General features: G+C 39.8%; 1 protein-coding gene across 1 annotated transcript in view; it reads left to right on the forward strand.

The window, feature by feature from the left end:
* LOC122662944 (galacturonokinase) overlaps window positions 1-17,140 on the forward strand; it is a 127,131-nt gene that overhangs the window by 99,802 nt on the left and 10,189 nt on the right. The window contains exons 8-11 of the mRNA XM_043858649.1: window positions 343-442; window positions 13,937-14,112; window positions 14,853-14,893; window positions 14,984-15,012. Of these exons, the coding sequence (XP_043714584.1) occupies window positions 343-442; window positions 13,937-14,112; window positions 14,853-14,893; window positions 14,984-15,012 (346 nt within the window). The remainder of the gene's footprint in view (window positions 1-342; window positions 443-13,936; window positions 14,113-14,852; window positions 14,894-14,983; window positions 15,013-17,140) is intronic.

Raw genomic sequence — 17,140 nt, forward strand, 5'->3', positions numbered from 1 at the left:
AATAGAATGCAACATGCGTCTTTCCTCGTAATATTTAGTGCAATTATTTAATACTGTTGAAAACCAACCTAACATACTGTTAAATTAGATTTAGAAATTAAAAAGCCATTTCAGATGCTTGACGTTTGCATATAAGAGTTTTAGAGAAAAATTAAGTGAAAAATCAAACTTTTCATGGTCTTACTGGAAATATTTGGACAAAGTAGTCTGATATTCTAAAAATTCACTTCCTTAGTTTAATCACAGTTTGTTTCATGTCTACATCCACAGATGTCTTCTTTTCTCATATGTTCTTATGCCATCATATTCTCACAAATCTTACTTTTTTTGGGTTTTGTGCAGGATAATTGAAAATGAATATTTAGGTCTAAGAAATGGTATTTTGGATCAATCGGCTATACTACTTTCTAGTTATGGTTGCCTAACTTGCATGAATTGCAAGGTAATGTATTTGTTTTCAAACTTAAATGATTTGGTTTGTTCTTCAGTTAAACAATAGCCAATATCAGACACCATCTAGAATATTCGTTTTGTTCTTGAAAAATCTGGTCTTAATTTTCATGATGTTGACTAATAAGATCCTCATCAAATCTTGGACCTTTATTCGTTGTTTCCCACATAGACCTGCACTGAGTTAATGTTTTTGGACTTCAGCCCCTATGTTATAACCCCATATTGTCAATGAGAGTGGATTTTGTGCTGCTGTTCTTATTCTCTTATACTTGATTAGTGTTATTAATTTAGGCTCTTTTTGGTTGGATTTATATTTCATTTTCAGATTGATTTATTAAAATAACTCAACAAATAGTTTTTTCGTCAAGAAATTGAAATTTTTTGGTTAAATCAATTGAAATTATTTCAAGGATAAGAATTCCATGTTCAATTCTAATAATTGATTCTCTCTATTTATGATAATAATAATATTTTATTATTATTATTATTATTATAATAATAAAATTAACAATGATAATAATAATAAATATTATAATAAACAAAAATAATAATAATAGTAATAATAATAATGATAAATAAAATATGAATAATAAAATCCTAATAATGATAAATGCATAGACAATGTTGTTTTGTCCATATTGATTCAAAGCAAGATAGAGAGAAAATTCATGAATATATTGATATCAATTGGAATAGAAATTGTAAAAATAGCTCCCCAGCTATTTCAAGATTTCTATTCAACCTGATTTTAATTTCTCTAACATTGGGTGCAAAAATCATACTAAACAGCCTGAGAAATTGAAATATTTCACGGTTTGCTCATTCAACCAAACCGTGAACCTGGTTTCTTCTTCAAGGCTTGCGGCCCCTTTCATTCTCTCGTCTCTTCTCTCTTTCTCTTGAATAAGGCTGATAATCTGCCTTTGATATTGTTTCATGGTATCAGAGCAGGCTTATCAGTGTGTGCTACATTATATTTCTCTGTTTTGATAGTCACCCTGGGGTTTCTTTCTCTTGTGGTGTGCAGCGAGCTATGCTGTGTCCTGTTTTGTAGTGAAACCTTAGTTGGTACCATCATGCTCTGTTGCTGTTTTTATTTGAATATTGATGTAGATTATTGAACACATGCTGTCATTCCCTGTGGTTGCTGAAAAACTAGGGTTTCTGTCACTGTTTTGAAATTTCTCCCTTGGCTTCTATTCTTTTTGTATTTTGAGACCTGTGGATGTTTATGGTCAGTATATGACATATTTCTTGCATTTTCTTGAAGGCCAGGTTCTTCTTTATGTAGTTTCTTGAATACCTGCTATTTTTGTGGCTGATCCATAAATGAACATTCAGCCGTCACCTGTTCTCAAATTTTGCTGGTTTTATCTCGCTGTTAAGTATTCCATCCAACTGAAATTTCTGGCTGATCAGATCAGCCAGTTGCAAGTTCTTGGGTTTCTCCTTCCAGGGTTTTCTGCCCCTTGCGGTTGGTATTTCTTTTAACTGTTACCAACTGCTTGTAAGGTTGTTTCTAGTGGTGGCCGGTGTATTTTCTGCATCGCACACATGCCATTTGGGAGTTTTCCAAAAATCCCATTTATTTTCTCCTGTGGCTGTGTATTGAGAAACTTCTCTGCACCTTTCTGCTGCTATAATATTACCTACGGTTATAGTTGCTGGTTGCTCTTTTGCTGTCAATTATTTTCTGATATGATGGCTGATTCCAACTTCCAAGCCTCTTGTGGACTGTCAATGTCTAAATTACTTCTATTAAAATCAATGGAGTTTCTAATTATTTGTTCTGCGCTCAAGCTGTTAAGGTTTATATTAATGCCAAGGATGGTGAAAAGATGTCTTCTTTGAATGAAGCATTTTCTCGCATTTAGCGTATTGTCTCTCTGCCTCATACCAGAGCTGATTCACCCTCCTCTTCTAAGGAAATCTGTTTTTGTCATGGAACTAAATCTCCGGTTCGGGCCAGGGCGAAATGAAACCCAGAGTCGAAACTCGAAACCCTAGGTTTCAACCTAGGGAGGCCTAGGGTCAAAATCCAGTGTCTAAACCTCGAAACGAGATCCGACACGTCTTGGTTTTGGGACTGACTGAAACCGGCCTCAAAACTGAGATTTAGAACCTTGGTTTTTGTTGTTAGCAGTGGTGGCTGTGTCATGATTCTAGATTTCCTGGTAGGGGCTGTGGTTCACTAGGTGGACGTGGACGTGGTACAGTGTAGACTGTGTAGTGGACAACAGGTGGACCAGACTTTACGACATTGTACACATTGTGGCAAGTCTAATCATACAATTGATACATGTTGGGAAAAACATGGTAAGCCTTAGTGGGCCCATGGATTTCCCAATAAAACAGTGTCTAATGGAAGTGCTAACATGGCGTGATCTGGCGACACTAATCTTGTACTTCCTTTAGAGTTAATACATCAGGATCCTTGTCTCGTGATGATCTGGTCACTCAGTTATTGAAGTGTGGGCAGTAGCTTGAGTCATGGTCTTCCTTATCCACGGCTACACTGGCCCATACAGGTACAAGTGTACAGAAACTGTGTTTTTTATCCCCCTCACCTCCCACTTCTTGGATCATTGAGTCAGCTGCCTCTAATCATATGACTGGTAAGTCAAGTTTGTTTTCTTCCCTTTATAAGACTCATCATCCATCTCGTGTTATTCTTGCTAATGGGTCTTCTACTCAAGTCATTGGCCATGATAGAGTGTCACTTACTTCCATTTCTTTATCTTTTGTTCTTTATGCTCCCTAGTTACCTTTGAATCTTTTTTCTGTTAGTCAACTCACCAAAGTACTAAATTGTGTTGTTACATTTTATACTTCTTATATATCTTTAGACAAATAACAATTGGTGGAGGGCATGAGAAGGATGGGCTGTATTATCTTGCATGCTTGCTTATGATGCGTTTCTATGGCTACTGTTACTACCTCTAATGGTGTTTCCCCTATCAATGACATTTTTCGGCTTGTACATTTGTCGTTGTCCAGACTTAAAAAATGGTACCTAGTTGCAATCTGTGTCTCACCTTGAGTATGAAGCATGTGAGCTCACTAAGCATCATTGTTCGGCTTTTCCTTCTCATAGTGTGTCTAGGAGCCCGTCTTTATTTTCCTTAGTGCATTCAGATGTTTGGGTTCCATATCGGGTCAAAAATAGGCCAGGATTTTCTTATTTTGTTACATTTTTTTACGAGATCATTCCCAATTGACATGATTGTATTTGTTGAAAGATTGTTCAGAATTTTTATCTTTTTTTTTTAAAGCATTTATAATGAAATAATGACTCAATTTCATGTGTTCCCAGAATTGTAATTACTACTTTCATCCAATCCTACTTGAGGTGTGTGGTGCTAATTATGTTGACAACCTCTTTCTCTAACACAAGCTTGATGGATATAATCCTATCTCTAAATCTGTTAACATTCTCCACATCATTCTTTAAATCTTTATCCAGTATTATCGGGGGTGATCTGAATGGACATGTTGGGAAAGATTGTAGAAGCTATGAAGGTGTACATGGAAGATATTGTCACACCCCGGCCCGGTCAATAAGGGCCAAGTGTGACTGGATATGACTGACATCCAACCAACCCCAAGGATCGCAAGTGCAGTACTCCATTTACAAACATATCTCACAAATACAGTAATCAGAGGCAGCGGAAACAATTTAAATAATAGAGGTAACATCAGTAATAAGAGAAGTCTAAGTGATATTTCATTTATATAAAGGATAAAGCTTGTGTTACAGCTATACAGTTCTCAAAAGTACCACAAGGTAAAACTAGCCCAAATCGATTTTTATTAGGTTTTGGAAAACCCTGAAAAGAAGAGATCGATTGGGGTAAGGGTCTTCAAAAAACTTGGATAGGTGCAATATTGAGGTCGATTGGTCCTTGAAGTGGGAGTAATCAGCCCTCCAAAAATTAGCAAAAACTGAAACCTGAAAATCTGAGTTTTTGGCAGGTAACTAAATTAGCAAGTTAAGGAATTTTTGCTGTAGAAACAAATCCAGCCATCAGAAAGGGTCCAAACTTAGGGGGAGTAGGGCTTGTAGTAATAGGGAATCACCCCCAAAAAATTAGCTGCATCTGAAAAGGGAAACCCTAAAATTGATTGGAGTCTGGGTTTTGAAAAACCCTGACAAGTTGAGATCGATTAGGGGATCTAGGCTGGAAAAAATAATCATTGATGGAGAGAAAGCAAAGAGGGAAGTTAGGTGTAGGAATAGGGTAACATAGGGCTGGAAAAAGGCTGCTTAGGGTGTTCCTCTATTAGAGGATCAGGTTTATCGAGATCTGATCTCAAAGAAGGAGGAACCCCAAAATCGCAGAAGAGGCTTCCAGCTGTTTTTTAATAAAAAAAGATAGGAGAGAAAGGGGGCAGCACTAAATCATCGATATGATGTTTACCTCATTAGTGCTGCCCCTGTTTTTGTGCTGAAAAGGAGAAAAACAGGAGCAAGAAAAAACGAGAAAAAAGGGAGAAGAGGAGAGATCGATTGGAGGAAAAGAAGGGAGAAAATAGGGTTTTTCTCTCGCTAACCTAGATCAGACCAGCTCTAATACCATGTTGGTAGAACCGTGGGTTAGAGAGAGGAAGAAAATAATAGAATTGCTTGATTTAATGAAAGAAAGACCCCCTCTATTTATAATAGAGGGGAAGTTACAACTTACATAAGCTAGGCAATGTGGGACTAAACCCACACAGCCAACTAAACACTTAATAACATAAAATACCCCCAAAAGGACCAGAATACCCCCACGGTATTCTGGGGTACATTCTTCTAACAGATTCAAATAGGGGGGTATTTGCTTATTTATGAATAATATTTTAAGTAAATGAAATACAAATACATTTACTTAAATGATATTAGGCATAAATAAGTGTCTATCTTGTCTGTCTTGGTTCCTGGCATAGATAGGTGTCTATATACCAAGAATTTCCAGCAAGATCTCGAGATCTGGCATTCATATAAAAGACCTATATGGGCATTTTCCTATGTCAAACCGAGATCTCTCCGAGATCCGAGATCTGGGCGAGATATTGACATTTTGAGACTCATAGGCAGTCTCGTCTCGGGATTTCGAAAAATCGAGAAACTCGGCGAGATGTCGCGAGTTCTCGAGCTATGATGCTACCAAGGTCCGTAGACCACCAAGACACAATGCCACCGAGGTCTATAGACCACCAAGGCACAGTGCCACCAAGGTCCATAGACCACCTAGGCGCAAGGCCACCAAGGTCCAATGCCACCAAAGTCCGTAGACCACCAAGGCACAGTGCCACCAAGGTCGGTAGACCACCAAGGCGCAATGCCACCAAGGTCCGTAGACCATCAAGGCACAGTGCCACCAAGGTCGGTAGACCACTAAGGCGCAGTGCCACCAAGGTCCGTAGACCACCAAGGCACAATGCCACCGAGGTCTATAGACCAGTAGATCACTAAGGCACAGTGCCACCAAGGTCCGGGACACCGAGGTCTATAGACCAGTAGATCACTAAGGCACAGTGCCACCAAGGTCCATAGACCACCAAGGCGCAAGGCCACCAAGGTCCGTAGACCACCAATGTTCAAAGCCACCAAAGTCCATTGACCACCAAGGCGCAATGCCACCAAGGTCCATAGACCACCAAGGCATAATGCCACTGAGGTCTATAGACCACCAAGGCACAGTGCCACCAAGGTCCATAGACCACCAAGGCATAAGGCCACCAAGGTCCTTAGACTACCAAGGCACAATAGACCACCAAGGTTCGACAACCACTAAGGCTCAAAGCCACCAAGGTTGAACGACTACCAAGGCTTATCTACCACATAAGAAGAGACTAGAATAGAGCAAGGGAGACAAAGCTACAAAGCAAAAAATGCAAAGTCTACTCTCTTGGACATTCTAATCCAAGAGAGTGGGGGGCAAATGATAAACCCAAAATCACACCAACCAATCAAAGGTCGCCACATGTCCCTGGCCCAAGGAGGTGGACCAAGGCCAGGCCAGCGAAAGACCAACCGTGGACGCGAACCACACGACCCTCTATGGGCGCGGCCCAAACGACCACCCTCTACGGACCTGGACAAGGATACTACCATCGTCCCCAATAAGAGGTACACCGCCACCTGGACTCTGTACCACCGTCATAGACAAGACTTCTACCACCTTCAGGACTCTACACCATCCTCCATCAATCACACAATCCAAGACGGACACAAACACTTTACATTTATCAATTGGAAACACCATTCCTATCAGGACACTACCTCCCCGTAGAGAAGCAACCAACCATGGAAGACCCCTGACACTCCTGGACTCTATCGGCTACGGGGATTATTCACCATCAACTAGGATTCTTCGCACCGCCATACTCCATTATAAAAAGGAAGGTATGTTACTCCATCAGGCATCTTGAATTTTATTCACTCATCTGTTTGCTCAGAGAGATCTAACTTAGGCATCGGAGAGTCCTAGGCCAGAGCCACACCTATTCTCCTTTGTCACCCAGGTTCTTTTGCAGGTTACGGCACTCGAAGGACCATCGGACGATTTCCTGAAGCAACAATAAGCTTCCGGTTTATGATTTTTTAGCTGGGTTAATGTTGTGTATGATCAGATTCGTGCCCAAGTACTTAGCCGAGACCCTTTCCCTACCTTGGACCAGTCTTCTTCATTGATCCAGTTGGAGTATAGCCGCCACAATGCTATGTTACTACATAATACTCAGGATTGATCAGCTGTACTGTTTAGGTCCATATCTTAAAAGTGTTCCTCAATCCAATGATCGTTCCACTGATCGTGCCTCCTCTGATAGGGAACCGGTCAGGTGTGACTACTACGGCAAGAAACGTCATACCAAGGACTTTTGCTGATAGCTGCATGGCCGACCTACCTCCTCCTCACGAGGCCGTGGCTGTGGTCGATCCTCCCAGGCTGCACATCACATAGAGACCTCTGAACCTGCTCATGATAGTACCTGTTCCTCTCTTTCTCAAGATTTGCTTTCTATACGTCGGTGTTTGATGACTCGATTGGAGCCTTCCACTGCTCCTGCTTCTGCCTCTACATCTACTTTGGTCTCCTCTGACTCCCACCTTGCCTACTCAAGTATTCCTTTTGGTGGTCATTGTGCAACAATTATCTCTCGTCCTTGATCATTGACTCCGGTGCCACTGATCATATGACTGGCTCTTGTAGTCTCTTTTTTCCAGTATTCCCTTTGTTCTAGGAAAGACAAGGTTCAAGTGGTTGATGGTTCCCTCTCCTTGGTTTCTAGAAATGGTTATATCACTTGTTCTCCCTCTTTATCCTTAACATCTATTCTTCATATTCTAGATTTTCTACAAATCTTCTTTCTATCAGCCGTCTTAACACTGATCTGAATTGTAAAGTGACTTTTTTCTCTTCCCACTGTGTTTTTTAGGATCTAGTAACGGGAAAATGATTGACTGTGGTAGGGTACATGGTGGTCTTTATTTGCTTGACAATGACATTTTTGTAGTGGGTCAAGCTCATCAGACCAGATCAGGGCTAGGTTGGTTGTAAGAGGATTTACTCAGACTTATGGTCTAGATTACCTAGAGACGTTCACACCAATTGCAAAAATGAATTCAATCCATTTGATTCTTTCCTATGTTGTGAATCTAGGATGGGACTTGCAACTACTTGATGTCAAGAACGCATTTCTTCATGGTAAATTATAAGAAGTGTACATGGAAATTCCTCCTGATTTCTCATGTCAGAAAACCAAGGAAAGGTTTGCAAGTTCAAGCCAGCTCTGTATGGGTTAAATCAATCTCCTCGTGCTTGGTTTGGGAGATTCCACAAAGCTATGGTATCTGTAGGCTATACTCAAAGCAATGTTGATCACACTTTGTTCATTAAGCAGACTGGTTCTAAGATTGCTATTCTCATTGTGTACGTTGACGACATTGTAGTCACTGGAAGTGACATGGAGGAAATTTCTCGCTTGAAGGTTTACCTTGGTCAAGAGTTTGAGATCAAAGACCTAGAAGTCACTGGAAGCATAGTACTAAATCTCGCGAAATCTGAGTCGAGATCTCGAATATTTCAAGTATCTCAACCTGACCGAAACGAAACAGCAACTCGAATAAAAAAAATGCAAAAACTTGGTCGAAATTTTGACCATCTCACGATATCTTGAGACAAAATAAAAATCTCGTGAGATATCGAGATTCCTTTTTCAAAAGTAGCTTTATAAGTACCAAAACTCGCTAGTCTCGGTCGAAATTTCGACCGAGACTTAACATGCTCTGGTTTTTTGGATTTTTTTCTCCTTGTTCTTCATCCTTTCACTTCTCCCATACTATGACATGGCATTCATTTGTCCTACAGTCGGAGAAAAATGCACGTCTGCTCCATCGGACTATGAGTTGGGTCGATCCTGGAAGTCAGAGTAATTATTATTAGAATATTTGTCAACATTTGAGTCACTAGATGACTACTTGACTTGTATTGGACTATTGGGATATTGTCATATTGATATCATCTTCTTAACTTGTTATTTACTTATTGTACTTCATATTATGACTTATGAGTCATTCACTTTATGTTTCCAACTTCCAAGTCAATTTACTTGTTTAAATTGCTTATTAATCATCAATTTATTATGTCCTCTAGTACTTAAAGTCTTAAACAATGTGTATGTATAGTTAACTAAGTTATACATTAGGATTCGATCATACATTGCCAATCAATGGTGCAAATCCAAAACACCACTTTGGGTGACTATTTTTGCAATTTGAACATTTAAATGTGTTTATATAACCTAAAATAGGGTTTCCATGAAGTTTTAGGCCTTAACTTGGTCTAAAACCCACCGAAATTACCTACCAAAACATAATAGGAAAATGCAAAATTTCGACCGAAATATCCGAAATTTCGGATATCTCGGATATTTTGGTCAGCCCGAAGTACCGAAACGAAACGAATTTTCGAACTATGACTGGAAGTGACATAGGAAAAACAAACTATGTTATTTTCTCGGTATTGAGGTTGCCCCTTCCACCAAGGGCATTTTCCTATATCAATGAAAATATACTCTTTATCTTTTATCTGAAACAGGGATGCCGGGTTGTAGGCTTTCAAATACTCCTCTTGAAGCGAATGTTCATCTCCCACACTCGCCTTGATATTGCCTCTGTTGTTAGTCTAGTAAGCCCGTATATGCATGATCCTTATTCCTCACACTTAGAAGCTGTGTTCTGAATCTTACGCTACCTGAAGTCTGCACCTTGAAAGGGAATCCTCCTCTCTTCTCACGGCTATTTATGAGCTGAGGCCTGTACTAATGCTGATTGGGCCAGATCTCTAGATGATCGGCATACCACCGGTTATGGTAGTTTTGTAAGAGGCAACCTAGTTACTTGGAGGAATAAGAAGCATGCAATTGTTGCTCAATCCAGTGTTGAAGCTGAATTTCATGCCATGTCTCATGGCATCTGTGAGGTGATGTGGCTTCAAGGTCTCTTGAAAGATCTGGACCTTCCCGTTTCCCTTCCTATGATGCTTTATTGTGACAGCAAGTCCGCAATTAGTATTGCTCACAATCCAGTCCAGTACGATTACACCAAGCATGTGGAGATGGATCGTCACTTCATCAAATAAAAGTTAGATCGAGGACTGATTTGTATTCTTCCTTTTGTAAAATCAGGAGATCAGTTAGCAAATGATTTTACTAAGGGGTTAAGTAAATTGTTTCATCCTATAGTGTGCAAGTTGGGCATGTGTGACATCTATGCACCCACTTGAGGGGGTTGTGTTGTAAAGATGTAATATGGGTATAAGCGTAAATCTGTCCATAGGGGCATTATTCTACTTGTACAGTTGTCTATATGTCACTTATTATAAATAAATTAGGGCTGTCTCACAGGCAATCTAATCATTCCTCTCAATCAAACATGATTATTTTAGGTATCTGGGCTCAATCATCATAAATAAAGAAGGTGATATAGGGGATGATGTTTCACAAAGAATTTAAATAGGATGGATGAAGTGGAGAGATGAGTCTGGAGTGTTGTGTGATCTGTGTATTCCTTTAAAACTTAAAAGGAAAATTTTATAGGATGGTCATACGACTGGCTATGATATATGGTGCGGAATGTTGGGCAGTTAAGAAGCATAATGTAGATATACTTAGTGTAGTGGAGATGAGGATGCTAAGATGGATGAGTGGCAAAACTAGAAAGGATAAAGTAAGGGATGATCATAGTAGAGCTGATTTGGGAGTAGCTCCGATACATGATAAGCTATGAGAAAGTTGTTTGAGGTGGCATGGCCATGTCCAACTGAGGCCTTTGGATGCCCCCGTACTGAGGAGTGATTTGATTCTGATTGAAGGAACTAAAAGAACCAGGGGCAGACCTAAAATGATCTTACGAGAAGTGATGAGGAATGACATGCATACCTTAGGCCTTGTATCAAGTATGGCCTCGAATAGATCTGAGTGGAGGGCAAGGGTCCATGTAGCCAACCCAATTTAGTTGGGATAAGGCTGAGTAGTTGTTGTTTGATGTTTCTCCCAGAGCTGTGTAAGGATAGGATAAGGGAACAAAATGGGCGTATTTTGATAGCCTGTTGACGGCCACCATAACAACAGACTTCCCTTTTTGAGATGGGAAATCCTTCCACAAAATCCATGTAGATATCTTCCCATATCTGAAATGGAATAGCCAATGGTTGGAGCAGCCCAGCAAGAGAGACTTGCTCAAGTTTATGGACATGACATGTGTCACTTTGAGGCTTGAGCAATAAATTCATTTATGTTAGCCCTCATACCAGGCCAGTAAAAACTGCTTCTTACCCTCTGAACAATCTTATGGTACTCTTCATGGGTGCTTCCATTAAACTGTCCAAGAATATCATCTGATTTTGGTTGACGTAATAGTTCCGGTGTCTATTCTGGACTTATTCCTTTATTAAACAGTTCTGAAATGTCCTTGTCGGCAAACTCATTATGGTGCTCCTTTTGTAGAGCAAAGTTTCTCAAAAATGATCATATTGTTTTGGCTGGTTTGAGGTCGGTTGGCTCGGTATCTTGGCGAAGAGCCTTATTGCATAAAGAGCTGCTTCTTTCAAAATCTTGATGGTTGATTGTTAAAGGAGAAGTCAATTTTTGGTTGGATGATTGGACAGGGTGGGGTGCTTTGATAAATCGTGTTGACGGGGCTGCTCACCTTGATCTGTCAACTCGGGTGATGGATGTGCTTAGCGTGGAAGGCAATTGGGACCGGAATGTGTTGCTTATGATTGATTCAACAGTTGTGCATGACAGTATTCTAAATGGTAATGTCTCTGTCCAATCAGGAAGATAGACTGGTGTGGACTCCTGCGAGTGATGGTAAACTCTCTACTAAAGCATTGGGGAATGAATTAAGACCGGTTTCGCAGGAAAAATCTTTTGCCACTTGGTTTTGGAATCGGACATTGCCTCCCAAAATTGGTTTTTTTTCCTGGCAGGTCCTTTGTGGAACGGTTCCCACGGATGATGCCATTATGGCGATGGGGATTCCATTAGCGTCAAGATGCAGTTGTTGTGGTCCCCCTAAGTGTGAGTCTGCTTCTCATTATTTGGTGTCGGGTGGGACTGCAAGCAAAGTCTGGGGTTTTTACTCAAGGTTGTTTGAGGTAGAGTTGGTTCCCACGCAGAATATTAGAAGCAGAATTTTATTTTGGCATGGTCAAGAGGTCTATGTGGTGTGTTACTGGCTTACTCCCATCTTTCATAATATGGGAATTATGGAAAGAGAGAAACAATCGAAGACATGGAGAAAAAGCATGTTCGGCCAGTTGCATTGTTGATGTAATCAGGAATTGGATTATGGAAGTTCCTTATTTTTCTGCCTTTGTGAAATCCCAAAATTTGAGGGAATCGCTTGTTCTCCAGTACTTCGGGCTTTCCCATCATCCGGTTATTGACAGATCTCCCTTCCCTGTGTACTGGTGCCCTCCGTTCACTGTGGTGAAACTTAATGTTGATGGGGCTTGCAAAGGTAACCCTGGTGAAGGGGGTGGTGGGAAGATTATTCGAGACAAGTAGGGTCAGCTGATTGCTGCTTTCGCCAATTACTACGGAGCCTGCTCTAACTCTATTGCAGAGCTTAGAGCTTTGAGAGATGGGCTGAAATTATGCTCTGATATGGGGTTCGTGGGGGTTCATGTGAACTCGGATTCAGCAGTGACAGTCCAGTGCGTGTCTACAAGACGTTTTAGTCTTTGCAAATGCTGGTATTGGTTTCGGGAAACTCTGGATCTAATCGATTCGATTAGGCCTTGGTTTCATTTACCTATCGTGAGGGCAACAGAGCGGCGGATTGGCTGGCGAACTTGATGTGTGAGTCGGCTTTTGATAAGTTCTTTAGTGGAGAGTCCAATTTACCTTTGGACCTTCGGCATATTACTAGAGAGGATGCAATTGGTTTCCCAGTTTTAAGAAAGTAGTCGTTCTTTTGGGGGCTTTGTTTGGGTGGTGAGGTTCTCAGAGTACTGGAGTGCGTTCTCTCTGTTTTTGGGTTGGGGTAAGGCGGGCATGTCCCTCCCCCCCCCCCCCCCCCTGTGTATTTGTTTTTTCTTTGCAAATTGCTTATTAATAAAATTCTAGGGGCTGGCCTGGGTCCCAGATAACATTCGGGTTTTAAAAAAAACAGTTCTGAAATGTATCTGAAAGATCTGTTTCGAAATCTGAGTTCCTGATTATCAAATTCTTCAGCTTTCAAGTATCCTACTTCAATGGGGATATCTCCATATCTTTAAATCTGTCCGTCAAATTTAGATCATCTTCTGTAAACCTGTTATATTGACTGATTAGAGCAATCGACCAGAATTTTATGCGCATCATATTTGATCTAGCTGAGTTATTCAATTTTCTCCTAATCTGGTTGTCCTTTTCCTTGTGATCCTGTCGCAAGCTGAGTTCCCACTGGATCTCACTGGTTCAGAACCGGCCTCATTGAGAGTTTAATGACATTGGTCAGACGTCAGTCATGTCACAACTACCTCCATCTGCTAAAACTAGCTTTGATGCTGATACAGCCGCATACAGCTATGCATGGAGATAAAAGGACTGACTGCAGAATGGAAATTGAAGAATTTTCATATAAACGAAAATTCCAGCCGAGATAGTCCACCCTCAAGCATGAGTACATGGCCCTGACATGACTTACAATAGGAATGTCTAAATAACTAAATAACCCCTACTCCTGGACTAAAAATGATATTAGTACCAAAAGGCATAAAAGAAAATTGTACTGTTTCTTGAGGTTAACTTGTCCATACAATCCAGGGTCATCTAGTCTAATTCAACTTCTCCTTACTGCTCTATTCAATGTATCGTTTCATCTATTCCTCATCAATGAGGTTTGATATCTTATTTATATGCTTCAATTGCCCTAAAAGTCAGAACCCATCAGGTTTGTGTATTGTTGACCTTATTTATTGCAGTTCATACATTTTGTTGGATTGTGTAGACCAAGGAACACAAGCGCATCCACCCACCGAAGTCCCATGAAATCGAAGAATCCACGGGGAAAAAGGCATACAAGATATTATTAGCATTTTCAGGCTTGAAGTATGCTTTGCCGAATAACCCTGGATATAATCGCCGGGTTGCTGAATGCATGGAAGCTGCTCAGACTCTTTTAGAGTACGTTAATTCTGCTTGTGATCGAACTTAACCTGACACACATGGCACTTTTTGCTCAGTCAGTTCAGTGTAATTGCTTTCTTCTATGAATGATTGAAAATCTCTGTAAATGTTCTGTACTTTTTTTGTAGGGTAAAATACAGATAAGAGCAATAGATATTCTCTCATTTCTGTAATACATTGCTAATATGTCATTTGCAATATTTTACTGTGATTTTTCATAAAATTTCTATAATCTAGTGAAATATGTCCTTTTCTTTTATTTAGCAGTCATCAGTGCTTCTTAGATTTGCACAGATGTTGTGGACAGTTTTCTAAACTTTTCAGCCAAAAGGAAACCGTTTCGATACTCAAAAGTGCTTTGCTACATCGTGTGTTTGTAGTAGATATGTGTTAATGGCACTAGGTAGACCTAATTTGTCAGATTCCTGCCTTAACAGTATTTTGATTGACCCTTATTCAACATTGGAAGCTATAGATTATAATTATGAAGTATACTACACCTAAATCATTATCATGTTTGTTCTCACTTAATCTAGATACTCTATGTCATTGTTAATTTTTTCTCCATGGTGCAGTTGTTTCTCACAAGATAACAATCAAGCAAGCATAAACTCTTCTCATCTTGTGGAAGATTGAAACTCCAAACTAGAAAATTAAAGAATTATAAATATTAAATTAGAGTTTTTGTTTGCAATTTCAGTATTCAGTTTAACATTTTGCTTCTATTATGTTTGCAGTGCTTCTGGGAAGGGAGATCTGGAACCTCTTCTTTGTAATGGTCAGTATATTGCTCTCACTTTGGTTTAAGAGCATGGAATAAAATATGTACTCACATTGACTTAATACTTTTGTTTTATTGCCAAAGCAGTTGAAGTAGAAGCATACAGGGCACACAAGGTAGTATTATATTTTATGCTTTCAAGTAGTCAGAAAGTGTGTAAAACAATGCTTATGATAGTTTTTATTTAATCTAAGGTCTATCCATATGTATATCACTAAGAGAAATTCCATAATTCTTTCTTCACCTCTCTTTCTATCTATGTTGACATGTAAGGTGAAGAGAGTGATATTTATCTCAAATATTTTTGGTTGAAGGCTCATAGACCCGCTAGTAAAGCACATCCCCAGAATACTCCAATTAATAAGAAAATTAAAACAAAAATTTCATATATGTTAAGTAGGCACCCCTCCCAAGTGCAATGGAGGCCACCAACCTAGATCATGGGCCTTCCTGTTCACAAATCTTTCAGGTTAGGTAAGTACAGCATGTTGTGAGAATAGAGCAAACTATTCTTTCACCTTTTACTAAAAGAATACTGTGTCCTTGTTAGAATTCATATTGTAAGGGTAGAATGGGAAATAGAATGTGAAATAAGCACATGTGTATTGGGTGTTAGTAAAGGGCACCTATGTAATTTGACTTCTGCTTTTACGTAATGTGAATGAATATAGGTAAGAGGCATCGACTACTGCCTCTTATCTTTTCCTGCGCAACCTTTTCTCCTTCCTCTCTTCATTTTCTTCTTCCTTCTTTCTCCCTCTTCTTCTTGACCTCCATTGTTGCTGTACCATGTTACAAATATGAACTGTCTTCACCGCATGATTAATATTCCCAGCCTTGGGCATGATACTTTCATTCTCTTCTGCTAAATTCCATCCTATGGGCTTGTATACTGGATTCATTTTGCAAGGAATTCAAAAGTCGCATCCTTTCCTAGTTGCTTTAGGATTCCCTTCTCTACATCTTTTTTGGTTTACAATTTACATCATTTCATTAGATAGGTTAACCTCTTCAGATCAGAACATTGCTGAAGAATAATGGAGAAGCACCCAAATTAAGTCCCATGAACTGTTGCCTATTTACATGGTTGGTGCACATAAGCTGTATGTATAGGTAGTACCAACAGATTCTTGGTCCAAGAGATCTAGAAGAAGAAAGCAAAAAAGAAAGAAGAAGATCTGAGAAGAGAAGAAGTAAAAACCGAGAGAGAGAGAATAGACTTCTCACGATTTAGTTAATTCCTAAAACGTGAGAGGCAGGTTTTATTTATAATCAACCTTAAGTGAATTACAATAAGAAACACCCAAAATACCCTTGAGACATAACACTAAATAGAACTAACTAGAAAGAACCATAAAAGACAGAAATAACCCCAAATAACTAAACATGATAATCTTAACACTCCCCCTCAAGCTAGAGCGTAGACATCACCAAGATCCAGCTTGGAACAGCCACTTGCAAACTGTGGTCGAAACAAAGCTTTGGTAAACATATCTCCAAGTTGAAACTGGGATCGAACAAAAGGAGTAGTAATAAACTTCTTTAGAACAGCATCGCAAACAAAATGATAGTCAACTTCAATGTGCTTGGTTCGTTCATGAAACACTGGGTTGTTGGCAATATAGATAGCAGCCTGGTTATTACAGTACATCTCCATGGGCTGATCACTGAAATAACCAAGCTCATGAGTAAAGGAACGAACCCACATCAATTCAACAGCTGTGTGAGCCATAGCTCATGACTCAAACCTCTGCCTTTGGAATGTGCAACGATGAGTCATTTCTTGCTCTTCCAAGTAACTAAGTTACCACCAAAGAAAGTACAATAACCAGTAGTAGATCTACGATCACCATCTGAACCAGCCCAATCGGCATCAGAAAATCCAACAATGCTAGTGTGTCCATGATGGCAATAGATAAGCCCCTTGCCAGGAGCACCCTTAAGGGAACGTAAAATACGACACGCAGCCTCCCAATGAACTTGCTTAGGTGTCTGCATGAACTGACTGATAACACCCACAGCAAAAGAGATATCAGGACGAGTAACTGTAAGATAGATAAGTCTACCCGACCAGGCGTCGATACTGGTGTGGATCGCTAAAGGCTGTGTCATCAGAAGCACCAAACTTGACATGAGGATCCATAGGAGTATCAATAGGTTTACAACCCGTCATACCTGTCTCATCAAGTAAATCAAGAACATACTTCCTTTGGGACAAGCTTAGACTGCGAGAACTGCGAACAA

The sequence above is a fragment of the Telopea speciosissima genome, chromosome 5, assembly GCF_018873765.1.
Source record: "Telopea speciosissima isolate NSW1024214 ecotype Mountain lineage chromosome 5, Tspe_v1, whole genome shotgun sequence".
In the NCBI taxonomy this organism is placed as follows: Eukaryota; Viridiplantae; Streptophyta; class Magnoliopsida; order Proteales; family Proteaceae; genus Telopea; species Telopea speciosissima.